At 38.9% G+C, this 18,355-nt stretch overlaps 1 protein-coding gene across 1 annotated transcript; it reads left to right on the forward strand.

Annotated features, from left to right (window-relative positions):
* Positions 1-659: 659 nt before the first annotated feature.
* SLC40A1 (solute carrier family 40 member 1) lies at positions 660-16,688 on the forward strand. Its single transcript, XM_061457659.1, has 8 exons — positions 660-890; positions 1,068-1,135; positions 4,942-5,101; positions 5,873-5,988; positions 6,324-6,450; positions 9,652-9,894; positions 11,706-12,371; positions 13,485-16,688. The coding sequence occupies exons 1-8, from the start codon at positions 848-850 to the stop codon at positions 13,799-13,801; spliced, it is 1,740 nt and encodes a 579-aa protein (XP_061313643.1). The 5' UTR covers positions 660-847; the 3' UTR covers positions 13,802-16,688.
* The last annotated feature ends 1,667 nt before the right edge of the window (positions 16,689-18,355 follow it).

An 18,355-nucleotide genomic window follows, 5' to 3' on the forward strand; every position in this document is an offset into this window, starting at 1 on the left:
CTTTGTACATTCTGTGGAGATGCAGGTTTTGCTGGTGCTCAGTACCAGAAGTAAGTCACGCAAAAACCAGTGTTTATGGTAGGAACCAGGGTACTTCATCTGAGCCAGAATCAAATGAGTGAATTCTGCATCATCTTCTCGAGAACAGGTTATTTCAGTTAAACAGCTTAAATTTTGGTACCTTGTTAGTTTGTTGGGGGTTCTTTTTGAAAGGTATGAATTGGGAGAGCTGTTATTTCCATGTGTTTCAGCTTCAGCCTTGTGATATTTGATGCCTGTCTTACAACCCAGCTTCTAGATGTATTTGAATAATCAAGAATTTCACAGGTTTTAAAATGTCAGAAAAGAGAAAGCCAACAAGAAAGAGCAGACCTAAGCGAAGAACACTGGCAGCCCTCCCGTGCTTTCAGAAAGCACATTGTGACGCTTTTGGAGCTGGTCTCGGAGTCCCTCCTAGAGGAAGCCGCCGGGCACGCAAACCCTGCCCGGCTAGCCCCGGTGGCCGTACCCTGCCGGCCGCTGCTGCGGCGGGCCGGGGCAGGGCTGATGGAGGGCCGGGGCCGCCCCTGGGGCGGTCCGTGTGGGGCGGTCCCTCCGCGGCCTACAAAGGACGGTGCGCGGCGCTCTCCAGAGGCTAAAGCAACCGCGCGTGGGGGCTGTTGCGCTCTTTCGCACCACGCCGAGCGTCCCACGGCGCTCGGCCCCTCCGCGGCGGAGCGTCTCCGGCCGCCCGCGCCGCATAAGGCAAAGGCTTTCCGACTTCAGCTACAGTGCTAGCTAAGTCGGGGAAGGCAACACGGAGCAAAGCCGCGCGTCCCCCCGCCTCCTGTCGGCTGAACGGGCCAGCATGGCGCGGGGAGCGGAGCCGGCGGGCGAGCGGCGGCGCTGCGGTCAGTGCGCGGCCGGGGAGGCGGCGGCCGGCGCCGCTCGCCGGGCGATGGTGGTGGGGCCGGCACGGGGGGCTCCGACGCGGGTGGCTTTGCGCTGAAAGCGGCGTTGGGTTCCTCCAGCGGTTCGGTGCGTGTGCCCGAATCGCCTTTAGCATTTGTTTCTTGTTTCTCGTTTAGGATCTGTGGTTGCCTATTTTACCTCGGCAAAGTTTCTCCTTTACCTTGGGCATGCACTGTCCACTTGGGTAAGTAAAATACTGGCCTGGTGGAAGTAGGATTTTATTAATCTACCAATGAACATTATTGGTACTTTAAAAAAAAAAATACTCATAAAATAGGACGCCACCACGGAGACAGAGTTCGTGGTACAACACCTAGCTGTTAAAGACCTTCATCATCTTTACATGGTATGATGCTGCACTAGATCCAGTTTTCAGTGGTGCAGTAATCAGGTTTCCTGAAGGCCTGGTTCTGTAGTTCTGTACCTTTTTATGGTTTTATGTAACTACAGAACCCGTGAGATTCTTTATAAAGTAAGTTCTAAGTGAAAGAGATTAAGCGTAGTCTATAGCAGAATGAAAGATGGTCCATTGCAGCATGTATCTGAAGGACCTGTATGCTTAAGTGCACTTAACTAGTTGGAAATACAGTGTTTTGGATGGACCCATTAGCTAGTCGCTAGCAAATCTGTTGAGTGCCAGATGTCATCCCTTTTTCTGTCAAAATGCCTGTCTTCTGAAATGCTTGCTTTCTGTACTAAAGTAACTTGCTACACCAGTTTTTACTCACTTGAAAGATACTAACAATCTTAAAAATGTGCACTAAAAATAGATTACATGCTTCTATTCCGTATAATACAATGAAGAATATTGGTATCTTATAGTACAATCTCAAGTCTCCATCCAATGGCTTGATTCAAAAGAAGTGGAAAGTTTTCTCCCTGATACTCCCTATTTTGTGTGTAGTCCTGGATTTGGATTGGTTTAATGTGTGCTTTGTATAGCACTGAACAAATGGCTGGTACAGTTGTTACAACATTGCATTGCGAACTCTGGCAGCTCCTCACTTTCACTAACCTGAAAGGTCATATTGATGTTTCTGTTAATGGAAGAAGGCTCAGGGTGGTATCAAACTTGTTTAAACAAGTGCAATATTTTACCTATTATTAATGGTAGCTGAGAGGTGATGTTTGTCTCGCTGCTGTTTGGAGGCCAGGTTGTTCCCTGCAGCAGTTTGTCAGCCATTGCCTGTACCTGGCAATTTGGCCAGCCCTGCTTACTCCTCTCTGATGAGCACTTCAGAGCTCTGGAGCAGAGCTGCTCTCTGAGCTCATGAGTAAAGGTGACAAAGCAGAGTTTGAAAACAGTGTCACACACCATAACGAACATTAGGCTGCAAGGTGTCAATTCAGCTGCTTAGCTGTATTAATGGTGTACTCCTTGTTCCAGTGTGCTTTCTTTTGTGCTGAATATCTTGACTCAAATCAACTTCTGTGCTGAAGCAACAGAAATACAACTTAACTTCCACAAAACTGGGCACAGGACTGCAACTTTTGTATTTCCTAAGCTGTCGTGGGCCTGTAGTTTGAGTGGTTTTGCTAACAGGAGTAATAAACAAGCACCTTAATCTTCAGAACTCTAAGAAATGGATCATCTTGTTCTAAAATGGCCATATCTGCAATACAAAACCTGCTAGAAATGTGGTTTTGCTGGAATTGAGAGATAATTTGGTTTCTGTGTTACTAAGCCATTCCCAAATACCAGGAGCTGTAAATCATTATACATGTCACATCTCCACATGTGTTCAGACTTCAACAAAGTCTGGACTATGTCTTAGGCTCTTGTTCAGTAAAGCATTTGAATATGTCCTTGGTCTTGATCTTAATAGGCTGGACTGTGCTGCTGAACTGCAGTCTCAGACCTGACGCTGTTGCGTATATGTTTTTAGTTCACTGCTGTCTATCACTCATCATAAAGAAAGCACAGAATAAAACTGGTTTTGCCTTGTTGGTACCAGGCCTAATAATTTCCAGGAAGTGAGCTGCAACTTCCCAGCCTTGTCTGTGCTACTCGGGCCTTGGGAGGCCTGTCAGTAGGTAGTAGCCTGTGCTGCTTCACATGTTGGTCTTAGTTCAGTCTGAGATGATTATAAGGATAATTATAATGACAGAAGAGAAGGAACCATCTTTAAAAGGCTGGTGAGGCTAAACAGCTGTAGTTATTTATTTTGAAGTGTTGAAATATCCACATTTGAGACATCTTAAAGTGGGATTAAGGATATATAATCAATGGTTTGCTGATTTCTTAAGGCAGTATTTACTATCTAAATTTCAATAGATCCTAGCTTGAAATTCCATACTGCTTCAAACCCCTGCAATTCACTAATATTATTCTTCTGTAACACTAATTTATCTCTGTTCACTCTTTATGTTTTGGTTTTGTGGAGTTTGTTTGCTTTTATTTTGAATTCTTCAAAGAAGCTCATTCTTCCACATTGGTACAGCTTCAGTTACCTCAGAATTATCTGTGTGGATTGGCCCGTTCAAAATATTCTGGGTATGCTTATGTTTGCCTTTTTTTTTTTATCAGTTTAAATAAAAAATAAAATTACAGAAATCCCCCAGAGTTTTTTCTTGAACAGGTAAATTTATTTTTCCCTCATGATAGGGTTGTAAATTTTTTTCTGCCAGTGGTTAAGGAAGCAAATATGAATGCTTACACATTACAGTGTTTGAAGAAACCTTGTTTAGACAACTTCAGTAACATTAAAAGGCAAATTCTCTTTGTCTAAGCTACGCTGAAGATGTTAATCAAACTTCACAATAACTTTGACCCCCCAAATAGCATGCTTTTTATGTATCTTGATTGCTGTGTTGCGTGGTATGTTAGATTTGTCAGACTTTGCCTTTTAGAAGTGCTTTTATGTTACACCTCCCCCAGTCCTGTAGAATATTGGAGGTCCTTTACTGTTGCTGTATCACATAGCAATTGCTTATTTAAGGCAGCAGAATGACTGGTTTATAAAAGACTAATATTAGGGACCCTTAGTAAACATACTGTGTGCCCTAGAATAGTATGAGTTGCTTCTGTTAATCTGCTTTTGTTATTTATTAGATAAAGCATTTTCTGTAGGGCGTTTCTTGCAATATGTTTAAAAGCAAAATGAGATGTGACTCCCATCATGTGACAGCAGAAAAACCTTGATGTCTACATTAGCAAGATATAGGACTTTTGGTAGCAAAACAAAAAATATTGTGTATAGTATGAAAACTGCTTGACTATGTTCAGGATTTTGGGCTTCTTTTTTATCTGTAGTAAGTGCTCTCACAACATGAAAAGCTTGTATTCTAAGCACTAGGTAAACAGCAATAGGCTAAGTAGGTTGAACTAGCAATGAGTTTGCGTATATTAAATGAGCTCTGATATTCTGTCTTAATAGTATCCTATTAAAATTATTAAAAAGAGCTTAAGCCATTGACTTTAGAAACTTTAGCTAATATTTAGGACAACACCTTTCTTGATTTTACCATGGCTATCCTGAATTACAGCAAGCTTTGGCTTGTGTTGCTCTGATGTTTTAAAGCAGCATTTAAGTTTTGATCATCTGAGATCAAACTGCAATCTTGAAAAGTTATATAAATAATAACAGTAATCAATAAATCTGTTGGTAATACTTGATCTGTGCTGAAGAATCTATGTAAGCTTTCTGGGATTTGTTGCATGTGGCTGCTAACAGACTTTGTCCTTTAATGTTATAATGGAAAACAGCTGGGGTTTTTAATGTGGTGTTGCAAGCGGTTATGTTGCACTTGATTAGAACAGATGATAGTGGGATAAAAACAATGGTGGTGGGATGCAGTCATCAAAAAAAAAAACCAACAAAACCCATCTCCCCCAGTAAACAAATTCCCCCCCCCCCGCACACCACTGGATGTGTAACAAACCTTTATTTTCTTACATATTTTCATCAGGGCATTAATAAGATAGTCGACCCATGTGCTTGGAAAGTACAAATTGTAATGCTGTGTATGTATTCTCTGTTACTCTTAAAGGGAGATCGTATGTGGCATTTTGCTGTGTCTGTATTCCTGGTTGAACTTTATGGAAACAGCTTACTCCTGACGGCTGTCTATGGACTGGTTGTGGCGGGATCAGTTCTTCTCCTGGGAGCCATTATTGGAGACTGGGTGGACAAGAACTCCAGGCTCAAAGGTTAGATGCCCAGAGCAGGTTATTTACTTAAGGATGGATCAAATTAATGGCAAAAGATAAGGCTAATAGAGTTAACTCTTCAAGTCAAATACGAGAATGGGGCTTGCAGATGTTTTGTTTTTTTTTTTCAGAAGGGTAGTTTTTCAGAGTGGTAATGGTTACAGAGGTAGTGTTAAGGACAGGAGCAAAACAGTTTACATCATGCTATGTCTGCTACTCAGGCTAAACCTGTATGATATATAGAGATGCACACAAATGCAAAAGGTAAAAAGCACAGAACTTCAAGGGCTACAGACCAAATTCTTTACCGTCTAATACTAACATACACTCAAATTACTTGTTGCTGTAGTCTGTAGTCATTTATTAATAACATGGCATCAGGTTCTTACACATACTTATTTTCCAAAAGCTTACAATATCATTCCATGATATGCTGAAGAAGAATTTTAGAGCATCGCTTAAAAATAGTGTCAGCATTTAAACAGGTGCAGTTTGGATTTTGATTGAGAAAAGAACTACTTGGACTGGAAATTAAGAGCAGTGAATTGTTCAGAGCTGTGAAGTTATGACAGATATTTGTTTCTCTAAGACAATGGAAGATTCAACATCTGAAACAAAGTATAGTTTTATCACTTATATTTTAGGGGGGGAAATGGGAAAATAAAAAGTTTTAAAGAATCTGTGCGTGTGCCTTACTTGTAACCTCCTTAAGCTTATAGTTAGCTCATTCTTCTGATCATAACTCTTTCTCTCTGCTTTGATTTAAAACAGTGGCCCAGACATCCCTGGTTGTACAGAATGCATCAGTCATCCTGTGTGGTGTTATCCTGATGATTATCTTCTTGTTTAAGACACAGCTTTTAACCTTATACCATGGATGGCTTCTTGTGAGTGCTTGAACTTGTTAATAAGGAATTAACTTGCAAAGAAATTTTGGGAAGCATGGGAGACATGAATTTTTTCTTTTTTTTTTTCTCTAGTCTGTTTAGACATTCCTGGGAGCTAAAGCTGGAAAAGGGAACTTTGAGCTGGTTGGGTAAACAGAGGTGGTTGTTTTCTTTCAGGAATTGTAAAGTAGACTTGGTCTTATTTTGTCTGAAGAATAACATTGAAATGTATAAATTCAAATGCAAAAGTGTCTTTTCTGGTTTTACAGGGTACGAGTGGAGATCTCCCTTCATCAGTTTTCTCACATTGTAATTTTCCCCCCCCATTTCTCTAGACGATGTGCTATATCCTGGTTATCACAATAGCAAATATTGCCAATTTGGCCAGCACTGCTACAGCAATCACAATTCAGAGGGACTGGATTGTTGTGATTGCAGGGGAAGACAGAAGCAAACTGGCAGGTGAAATATGTTGCCTTTTTAATGCCTTCAATGTATTACTTTCCAAGTTTGTTTTTTAGACTAGAGTTTTACAGAGGTCAGCGCATCTTTGAGTTCCATATATTATGAGAAAACAGCAGGTAAAAAGGGCAGCATTTATTTTCCTCTTTCCTGCTTTGGATTACACTTGCTGAAATTAGAAATTACTGTTGTGACCATAATTCAGTTAGGCATCCCTAAACTTGATTTGTCCTCCTTTTAGTCCTACTGCAGCTTTGTCAGAACTTTATTCTTGCCAGATACTTAAATCAAATAACCAGTGTTTAATAGAAAAGCTATTTAACTTCAGGCATTTAAAGCCAAGTGTTGCAACACTTTATTTTTAGGTCTGTGGAATGAAACAGAAAACTCTTGCATAACTGGGCTCATCACATAGGGATCAAAGAAAGAGGTACATGAGAATGAAGTCCAGAACAGTAAAGGAGGCAGATCAGGAAACTTCCAGTAGGAAATGCTGTTCATGCAAATCTGTTTAAAATCTTGCACTTCTGTAGCATTAGATGTCTTAACTCAGAGCTGTGAACACTCTTCAGTTGGAGCTGAAAGCTCTGTGTTCCTCTGACATCTGATACCTTTGGTATTAGACTACAGACTTCATCTTATTTTTTGCCTCGCAAATATTTTTCCTCCTTTCCCACCTTTCTTTTCTCTTTTTGGGAGAGAGAGTGAGCTTCCATTCAAATTTTACTGCAGCTTGGCATTATGACACTATTTGAATGTGAGAGACTGTTTGGGGTCCTCTCCAAGGATGTGTTAAACCTGACTCACTTTTGCTGGTCCCAAGGCCATTCAAACCAAGGATGTATGATTGATCTTAGCTGTGCTGCTGCTTTGATTGTAACAGTGTATGAGAAGCAGAGAAGCAGCATTTTTTTTTTTTTGCAATGAACTTGGGCAGGTTGTGCGGGCTCTGAATCATTCCTATAAGGGAACTTAAACCTCCCGAGGAAGAGGAACTGATACTGAAGTGCAAACAAGGCACAGAACAGCCTAACATTGGCAAGTCATTAATAGCTCACTAAACTAATTCTGTGACTAAAGTTTTAAGCCTGACTTAAAACTTTAAGCAGAGTTTAGATACCTCCAGGACTAGACAGCATTTCACTTTCTGGACTCTTAAGTTTGTTTGAAGTTGCCTAAATTGCCCAGAGTTTGGTTTATATGCCAGAGTCCTTTCAGGGATTTGAATCCTATATTGTAGATTTATTCCTGATGTTTATCTCCAGTGAAGAAACCTTACTTGCCCATCTCATCCAGGAGAGGCTAGTTTTTAATTAGATGCATGCAGTGTCTTGCTTTTGTTTCCCGGTATACACATATTCGGCCATGGCCGTTTATTTTTGACCTTGCAGTGCCTTTCTAGGTTATGCCTTTTGTAGAACAGCAGTGCAGGTTAACTTCTTTATGCATGTGAATCATGAGTAGAAAAGTTATCTTTCCATAAAAGCCTTAAAATCCTAGTGGTTCTCATTAACCTTTCTTGTGTCAGTTCTTACTCAGCAAATTCTCTCCCCAGTCCCTGTACTACTTACTACACATGAGATAAAGTACAGACCACACCTACATGGGAGGCAGTCCTGCCTCTGTGCTACTTCATGTCAGACAGAATTGTATGACCACTTACACTCTGTACTGAAAAATCAGGCAAGAGGTTACTCTGAATGCTCATGCAACTTAATTTAAAAACAAGAAAATCCCTTGAACCAAGCACCTTAGTTTAACAAACATATCTAAAGGATCTTTTCCAGGCTGAATAGGGTTGTTATGTGTTTAATCATAATGTAATTTGGAGACTGTTGAAATTTCTTAACATAAAAAAAAACCAAACACCAGTATTGACATGTTTGAAAATACTGTTGTACCTCTTTGCACTGTTAACTAAGGCTCCTCTTTGAGGAAAGGTAGCTTAGTGGACTAGGGAAATAAAAAGTTGCCCTTTTTCATTGTCCTTGATTTAATTTTTCCATTGACTCTTACTTTCTTTCCTTTGTGGAAATATTAGCTTTCCTGAAATAACTTGGAACCCCAAAGCTTAGTTCTTGGAATTTCTAAAGCCAAATGCTATGCAAGTATCTAGCTTACTCATCTTAGTTAACCATCGGTCAAATAATTAACATTGAATTGACTTTGAATTCTAAATAGAATAATCTAAACATTTATTTGAATGGCAAGGAGTAATTTTCTGTAGACTCAGAAAAGCAGCTTCATAGTTACACACAATTTCACTTGCGTTTCAAGATCTCCAATTTCATAATAGGATTCTAAAATGGGTTTGAGATGTACTTTTAAGCAGCCTGAAGCCCTGATGTGCAGAACCATTGAGCCTCTGGCAACTTCTAGGCATAGAATGATGGCACCACTAATTGGAAGCTTACAGGAGCCCAGAGGGTGTAATGCCACTCCAGTGGATAAGACTGGGGAGGGCGAGACATCCCCTACCAGCAAATGGAAGATGCATTCATGCTAAGAATAGACTGCTTGTTTTGACTGTAAACATCAAAGTGTGGAACAGAAAGGAGTGAGGACTTTGCTCACTAAGTTCTGAAAGTGCCTACAACTGCCATCAACCATTGTGACTCGATAAGGAAATTTAAAGGCATTTCAAAGGTCTGCTGCTATCGTGGTGGGAACTGTGGTCACCATTTATTAGAATTGAATGGAGGAGATTAAGAAATATATGGCCCAATATTGGGAGATAGTAGTTGCTAGAATAATCTTTATAGGAAAGAATTCTGCCGTATGAGGTACCTTTTAATGTCTGGAGTTGTACATGCAGGGTTTGAATGTTACAGAAATAGGCTTAAGTGTCCATAATGTCGCTAGGACGTAAGAGTAATCTTATCCCATCACTAACAGTTTTACCAGCAGTAGTATACTTCCACTGTGAATCCAGCATGCTAAACCGGGTAGACCTCAGGCAGGCAAAACTGGTGGGAGTAGGGTTTTGGCTTACAAACATATTGGTTGGTCACAATAAACTTAAACATTAACATACTTTAAAGGTATCTCTGGTCAGCAGTCTAACTCCTGCTGGAACCACTTGCAGTTGGAGTAAGACTTCTTAGTGTGATGTGTATACATGTGCAATTCTCAATTACATTTGTCAGTATTTCATTGTAAGTGTTCAGCAATTGCTTCATATCGTCAACTGATTTTTGACAGATATGAATGCCACAATAAGAAGAATTGATCAGTTGACCAATATCTTGGCCCCAGTGGCAGTTGGTCAGATAATGACATTTGGCTCCCCAATGATTGGCTGTGGATTCATTTCTGGTTGGAACCTGATGTCGATGTGTGTGGAATATCTGCTGCTCTGGAAGGTTTATCAGAAAACCCCTACTCTGGCTCTCAAATCTGCAAAAGTTGAAGAATCAGAACTGAAACAGCTGAATATAAAGAAAGGTACTGAAAACACAAAAGTAACTGTTCAAATTCACAGTATACTCACTGAATCAATCGATCTTAAAGTGTTGACTCTTGTCTTCTGCAGACAGTGCTTTGAGGCCTGTATAGCTTTTTACTCATAGCTTGGAGGTTTCAGGTTGTGGATACAGAGGCTCTTAAGTAACAGTACATTTACAACCATTTGAGGAATCCCTTAAAATGCAGCCAAAGAATGAATTTTGTCCTTTTTAAATTAATTTTTTAGAGTAAGTCTGCCCTGTTACTTAGGGCTGATTGTAAGAAATGCTTTTATCCATCTATACCATAACTAATAAACTGGACCCTTTGCTCTGCAGTGTCTGTAAGCAAAACAGCCTGTGTAGGTAGTGCTCTTTCTTGCTAACTCAGTACTAACAGGCATTCAGGAGGTTGTAGAGTAGGTAGTAATATTTCTAGTCTGGCATGCTTCAGTGAGTTCCACATGCTGCAGGAAATGGTGGAGAAAAAAATAATCTACTTTGAGCCTTTCACTGTGCTTCCTTGGTCAACATGAGCAACTTTGATTTGCAATTTATATGGCTATGACTATAAGCAACCTTAAAATTGGTATTAACATTTCTTAAGATAGTTTTCATGTCAGAAATTAAAATTGCTTTAGAAGCAGACTGTTTATTATGAAGTATTGGAAACATCAGGTACTGGAATACAAAACAAGCCTTTTCCCATTTTTAAGGTAGCAGTACATGAATACTGCTGAAAGCTCATGCTATGGGCTCCCAACTACAGCATGCTGTGGGTTTTATATTTTTAAAACAAATATTATGAAGAATTGCTGGCTTTTTTTTTTTCTTTAAGAGCTAGTAAGCAATCTGTTCTTTGCCCAGTATAACCAGCAGATCCATTGTGGTAATAGCTGGTCCAGTGAGCTATTGGACTAGGCTGATCTCAGCCTGGGATAGGAAAGCAAAATAAAGAGCATAGAAGGCTCTATAGATTTGAAGCTGGCTCTTGAATGTTCCTGAGAAATGAAGCATTTAGCTAATGTCAGCATGTAACAAAAAGTCTGCCATTGCAGTATTCTGATTTCAGCAGAGGACTTGCATTTTTAAAAGCTGCCGAAAAGCTTCACGTCTCGCTTGCTGTATGTGGAGTTTGTTTCAAACTTGACAGTGTAAAAACCCTGCTCAGGCATCCAAACATTTGTATCGTTTTTATCTACTCTGCTAATCTAAAAACTGCTGTGGGATTTTTTGATTATTGTTTGTCATCAGTGTAAGTGCCATTCTTCTGTATTGGAGTGAAAATGGAATTGTGGAAAAGCATGACCTGAGATTTACTTTTTTTTTTTTTTAAATTTTGAAAGCTTTTGGCTTTGGTAGACTTCAGCAAGGTTTTTTGTCTTGGTTCTTCTAATATAACATGAGATATTGACATGTTTAAGTATTTCCTTCTCTCTGTGGTTAGTGCATCTAATTAGAAAGCTATGCTAAATGCCAACTAACATTAGCATTCATTAAGCAAATAATTTCTTTATGGAAATAGAGCGTACAGTGTCAAGTCTGTTGAGAAGACGCAAGCCATGCTTTCTCCTACCACAGTTTAATTAAATAAGTAGGAGTTTAAGTTGATGGGGATAAACTTTACTTGATCTTACTAGACAGATGGGATTTAAGGACACTTTAAAACATTTAAATAATCAGAGGTTGATTGCAAAATTTAACTGATGCACTTCTGCAGCAGTGAACTTCCTAACTACAAACAATTGTCTTAGTTTGCACTCTGCACTTTCCAGGCAAGAATATATCTAACAGTTACATTTCTGTTTACAGAGAGTGACATGAAACCTGCCGAAGGAGTGCAGTTAATTGTTGAAAAAGATGTAACTGGCTTTGAGCCCCAACAGGAGAAGGAGATGAGCTGCGGTGCCCGGATTGCTGAGCCTTTCATCACTTTCCGTGATGGATGGGTTGCGTACTACAACCAGCCAGTGTTTCTTGCAGGCATGGGTCTTGCCTTTCTGTACATGACTGTTCTGGGCTTTGATTGTATTACTACAGGCTATGCCTACACTCAGGGTTTGAGTGGCTCAGTGCTAAGTCTCTTGATGGGTGCCTCAGCAGTCACTGGAATCATGGGAACAGTAGCTTTCACTTGGCTTCGTCGCAAATGTGGCCTTGTTCGCACAGGCCTCATTTCTGGAGTTGCTCAATTTGCTTGCCTGGTCTTATGTGCTGTCTCTGTGTTTATGCCTGGAAGTCCTATGGATTTGACTGTCTCCCCATTTGCTGACATCAGTGCTAGGCTGTTTGAAAGTGAACCATTACCTGCTATAGCATCTCCAGAAGATAAGCCTGAAGTGTTTTTTGCAACTGAAATGCCCAACTTGTTCAACGGGTCTACTACTCCGGCTAACAGCGACCCAGAGATGAGTCCTGAGCCTGTGCCTTTGCTCTCTGTTAGTCTCCTGTTTGCAGGAGTCATTGCTGCTAGAGTTGGTAAGTATTATATTTCTATTAAAATGTGGTCTATTGACTGTTTTTAGTTATAAAAGCACAATGCCTATTAACTAAATACAGGTTTGAGTTTATACCTGTGGGCTACATTTGAAGCATTGTATCATATTTCTAAGGCTAATTCATTACACTTTGCATAAAAATGTAATGATCTTGCAATAGTATTGCCAGTGCAGAGACTGCAGTACTAATTTCTTGCATATCATATATCACTAATAGCAGAGAAGTTGCAACAGTTGGAGGTGAATGTAACTTGTTTCTTTGCTCATTTCTAGATATCTTCACTACCATATAAAACAATTCATTAATTGGAAACAATACAAAACACATCTGCTAAGAAAACCTTCGAACTTAGGAGTTCAAGAAATTAATCCATTCATTAAATGAATTGTCTAACCTTTAAACTTTTGACCAGCAAAGGGGTTTTAGAACAAACTTTTATTTGGCTGATACTTAATTTATTGAGGCATTGCTGGTTAGTGTTGTATTAGTATCTGCCAAAAGAAGAGGCAATCAAATGCATAAATGTAATGAACAGCAATTCTCATCTGTAGAATTCTGAGGAATAAAATAATTTATTCACATGTATTAAGTTTGTTTGCAAGATAAACTTTTAAAACAGAACCATTAATGGACTAAAATAGTATAGAAGATAGTGTTAACAGAGACTAGGTGTAAATTACGTATTCTGCATAGTTTAAAATGTGCTTGATTATTTTTTTCATTACAAACATTTAATGCAAAACTTAGCAATTGTAGCTAGCATGAATACACTGTAAATAGCTGTAAACCAGCTGTTTAAATAGGGAACAGATGAACAAAACATTGTTAACTTGGTAGATATGTTGAAGCAAGATATTACAGGCAAGTTCATATGTCAAGCTGTATGTATTATTTCAGGTTATATTAGTAAAGGGTAAGTAAATTCCTTGACTGTCAGTGTGAAATCCATTCCAGGCTGACAGGAAACTATCCTTGTCCTGTGCTTTTTTTGGCAAAAGTGGAAAATTTGAAAGCATGAATTGAGTTTTGCCAGCAATGAAAGTTCATCATAAGAAGTCCAGTTGTACTGATAACTGTGTTTTCTGTCCACAGGCCTTTGGTCCTTTGATTTGACTGTCACACAGTTGCTCCAAGAAAATGTGGTAGAATCTGAAAGAGGCATCATAAACGGTGTCCAAAACTCCATGAATTATCTTCTTGATTTGCTGCACTTCATCATGGTCATCTTGGCCCCAAATCCTGAAGCTTTTGGCTTATTGGTGCTTATTTCTGTGTCTTTTGTTGCCATGGGCCACATAATGTACTTCAGATTTGCGCAGAAAACCTTAGGAAAACAACTTTTTTCATGCCGCACTCCTGATCCCAAAGTGTCTGACAGTTCACCAACTGGTAATACATCTACTGTCTGAGAGGATCCACTTCTCTTACTAACTTGCTACACAAATATAGTGGTTAAACACATATACTGCTTTTTGTGACCCTAAGGTGTTTCTCTAGAGTTGAATGCATAACTTAGCTGTTTGAGGAAGCTGTTCGAAGAGAGCTAAAAGTCATAGTGACCCTGTGAAAGTGTTACATGTTTGGTAGAGGACAACCTAATTGGATCTTGACAGCTGGTGTTTCAAAGGATCCCTACATCTAGTACTTGATCTCAAAAGTTATGTTGACTTCCTGTTCCTGACCCCTACAGTGATACTTTAGTGGTTATACTAGCTCAATTTGTTCATGAATTCTGAACAATTCTTGTGTCTATTGAGCGAAACAAGGTGGTTTTTTTAGTTGCTTCAGAATAACTTGATATATATTATTTGATTTTTTTGTGGAGTTTTTCCTGTTTTCCCCCTTACCATGAACAATGGTATAAGCATCATTCTTGAATTCCTGAAGTGGACTCTTGAGTTCTGAGGTTTTCCCAAAATACGTTTTAGTATGCTGTTTTGGTTTAACTTTACAGAAACACCTTTGTAGGGTTTTTTGCATGTTTTCTTACAAATTAGATGAGTGCTAGGTAAAAGATGTTGTATTACACTTCTGTTGCACTTGATAAAGTAAAACATAGCCTCATCTTAGCAGAAGCTGTTGATGTAACATTAGAAAGCATGGCTTTTTTTAATTGCAAATGACGGGTCTGCTCAGGTTTAATGTAGCAGGAAGTGCTAAGGTCAGGAGTACTGGTACAGGAAGATAAAGTCTAGGGCTAACTTAGTTTTTGCAAGCAGCTTTAGTTATTTTTGTTATTTTCAGAAACCCTACTAAAGCCTGATGTATTGATATATTATTAGTATTGCAGGCAAAAGAAGTCAAAGTGGTTTACTTGCGTGTATCTGTTTTACATGTATGTGAATTTTGACTTGTTTTGTTCTCAAATACTGCTAAGACAGTGAGATGTTGGACTGTGTGGCCCTCTAAAGCAACTTCGGAGCAATGAAGAGTGATAATATCCCTCTGATTTTCAGGAAGTTCTTGCATTTATTTTTTTTTTTACCCTGCATGTCTACTAACACAGTACTTCCATAGTCAGTAACTGTATGTGCACTTTTGTGGAAACTACACACTTTGCTCTCACAGTAGAGTTGAACCTGGTGGTGATCTGAATTTTCCTATGGCATGACTACGACTCCTAAACTTAAATCTTTGTAAAAATGTTTGTTTGCAAAATAATTGGTATGCAAAAACATACGCCATAAACTTGTGAAGGGTGTGCTCTGCAACTTTTAAGCCATTTTGTATTTTAGGTACTGTCCTTCACAGTCATCTGTGTTGCCAGACTTCAACCCTAGAATGTAAGTGTGTGAGCTCCATTGACATTAAAGGCGTTACACCAGGGCTGAGTCTAGCCATTCATCATAAAATTTTTAATGATTACATTATGTATCAAACTAAATAGAATGTGGCTTTTCTCTTGGATACAATATTTTGTAAGAGGAGTGGAACTGAATGTACAGCCAATGTACTTGTAGCCCTCAGTATTCAGTAACTGGATGTAACAGTTCTTCTCCTCTAATGGACCAAAACTACCCATTACTGCTATGTTACTGAAAGTGTCTCAGGGATGTTTTCACTAGCTTTATGAGTTTTTTACTTTGACCAAGCTTTAGGTTTTTAATAAAGTAAAATATGTAAATTAGAGTAGTTTTAAAAATTTGTGACTCAGTCCTGAGTGTAAGTTCTTAAGGAAAAGGGAATTTCTCCATCAGCAGGATTTAAAAGTCAGAAAACAAATAAAACAAACTTTTCTAGATTTACAGAATAAATATGCCCAAAGAATAGCCTGTACAGTATGTGATAAGTACACAAGTCACAAGTAAATAAAATACCTCTGATTTGCCAAATATGTTTTCTCACATGTATCTAATTTGAACTGGGACCAGATTTTAGTATTGCTGAATATAAATAAAGGTAGCCCAAATGTCAGTGAAAGCCTCCATACTGCACTTTGAATGTCTGAATGCCATTGTACTTGTTAGACTCACTGGCCATCAGGGAAACAAAGCTGAAAATGCAGCTTCTTGTGGGCTGTTTATAGCCTACAGAGCCCAGTGTGCCTGAAGTTTTATGCTGTAGCAATCACTGAGCACCAGACATCCCAGAGAGGATGTATTCCTGAAGTCTGTAGAGCTCCAAAAACATAACAAATAGAGCTGGGAGCATACTATATTCCCATCTGTTTCCAAAGTTTGTCCTTTTTTTTTTTCCCACCAAGAGCAATGTAGTCTTATTTGAGTTGCATAGCAGTTTGTTTCATGAATAGTTCTACTAGGTAGTGCAGTCTGGATCTCAAGCCAAGAAGAGTAGTATTGGGAGGGGACTGGACATCTGTATTTTGTGCACATGTTGCTAGGATTCATATGAGCAGATACACACCTGGAAGGCAAGACAATCCTAAAAGAGAAAGAAGAAAGGTGGATGCTAGCTTTTAGAGGAATAATAAGGTCTAAATTGAAATCTTGAATCTATTGGTCTGGATCAGATGTCAAAAAATGTATGCTGCTTGAGCCCACCCCATTTGTGTAAGTCTGATGTATGCAGACACCTGTACTGATCAGTACTTTGAAGCAATGTGGAGCCTGAAGTCTTACTTAGCAGGACTTCCATTAAGGAAGCATTTCTGGCCTTGTATTTATTTATTTAAGAAAAAAAATGTATCCAATTTGGATGAAAACTGCCCTTAAAAAGTACCCACTAGAAATCAATCTTACAAAATAGCATATTTTATTATACAACCTTATGCTGGACATAGCATTGATTTTGTATTACTATTGTTAAAGCTGATGAATAAATTTACATAAAAAATTATTTGTTCTGTTTACTGAGTTTGTGGGTATCTTGCTATGCAATATTTAGCATGGATCTGGTAGATGAAGGTTTTCCATAGTGATGGGATGGAAACAGTCATGAAGCATAAATAATATGGAGAAATCAAGCAACAAGTATAGTAAATCCTTTCTGTGACCATATAGCTCTGTCTTTATTGAACTGATTTTTAATTTACCACTCACAGATATAACTTAAGACACAACAACTGAAAGTGAAGTTGTGCTCTTACAACCCAGGACTACCACTGGTGATGCAGCAGTTTTGTGTATTGACTTGCTAAGCAATGGAAAGCAAATGATTTACCTTCCCAGTCATCTTTTGCCATACTGAATTTGAGATGACTGCCTTCTGTAGCAGCAACCTTTAGGTGAAAACATTAGGCACAATAATCTGGTTTTAGTCTTGAAAAGTACATCAGTTGAGTGTTTTATACAACATTGCTTCTTGTTACACGTATTTAGGATGTGCTTGTGTGATAAATCCGTCTTTGGAAGGATGCTGTGCTCATTCACAAGGATTTCCTTGATTCCTCTTTGAACTAGAGGTTTTCCTAGAAAAATACCTCTATCGATTGTGCCCAGTTACATTATTACCATGATATTCCCCTATGGGAATTAGAATTGGTAATAATTACTTATTCCCATGTGGAAATTGGAACGTGGTGAGTTGAAACTATGGGCTTTGTTGCATGTATCAGACCTAGTAGCATTAGGGTAAGTGGTGTACCTCTTTAATAGGAGCTACCAAAATGTTAGTGTTAAAGACAGATAAACATTCCGAAAATTTGAAATCAGTAATTTCCTTCACTGTCACGTACAAAATAAGAGCAGTATTAGAGTAGTGACTTGAAAATGTAGTTGCACGGATTCACCCCTGTAGGTACAAAGATTTGTCAATAGTATCGTGTAATATGCTTAATGGATAAAGAACACTTTTTCTGACTGAAGAAGGCCCTTTGCCATTTACTATTCAGTGGTTTCACTGTTTTCCTGTACTCAGGTGTTCACATTATGGGAAGTTCTCAATTTTCTAACACCCTGTGGAATTCACGGCTCAGCAACCAAAGGTAGAATGAGTGAAGATACCTATTGATCTGATTAATTGCTTGTTGCACTAGATCACTTACTGGGTAGTTGAGATACCAGCCCTTCCTGTGGAAGGCAATGTGTATTGCATATTACATATTGTATTACTTTGTTCTGGAATATGTCACTGCTTCTATTTTCAAATGGAGTTTCTTAAACTGAGCACTGATGATATGGGGACTGAAAATTGAATCTTGTTAAAGAAAAAAGGATAGAGTGAAATCAGTGCCTTCAATTTGAACCATCTTCTGTTTCTTTAATGAGAAAACTGTCTCTTAGACATATCTCTTAGATATTCCGAAAGGGTAAGTAATTCGTGTCTAATAGTTAAAAAATGCTACAATTAGTGTTGTCTTTGCTTCTACAGAGTATAATGGTGTGTATGTCCCACACTAGCAGAGCTAGCTCATTGCCTAAGTTGGCTGTGTTCCCTCACTGATCACTGATACAGATCACATCTTTTCATGTCACAGTGTTATGCTTCTTTCCCAACTGGACAGAGGCTTCTTTCACAGCCTCCTACACAACTAATTTAGCAAAGCATTTATTTGAACTCCTAGG

The sequence above is a fragment of the Pezoporus flaviventris genome, unplaced genomic scaffold, assembly GCF_033815535.1.
Source record: "Pezoporus flaviventris isolate CSIRO_AGI_PZ_B2104156 unplaced genomic scaffold, CSIRO_AGI_Pfla_v1 ptg000001l, whole genome shotgun sequence".
Classification (NCBI taxonomy): domain Eukaryota; kingdom Metazoa; phylum Chordata; class Aves; order Psittaciformes; family Psittacidae; genus Pezoporus; species Pezoporus flaviventris.

What these genes read in the sequence shown, in the direction of transcription:
- SLC40A1 (XM_061457659.1), top strand. Translation starts at nt 848, where the DNA reads ATGGCGCGGGGAGCGGAGCCGGCGGGCGAGCGGCGGCGCTGCG. An exon ending in TATACCATGGATGGCTTCTT is followed by an intron (nt 5,989 to 6,323) that starts GTGAGTGCTTGA and finishes CCATTTCTCTAG; the next exon opens with ACGATGTGCTATATCCTGGT. An exon ending in ACAGCTGAATATAAAGAAAG is followed by an intron (nt 9,895 to 11,705) that starts GTACTGAAAACA and finishes TTCTGTTTACAG; the next exon opens with AGAGTGACATGAAACCTGCC.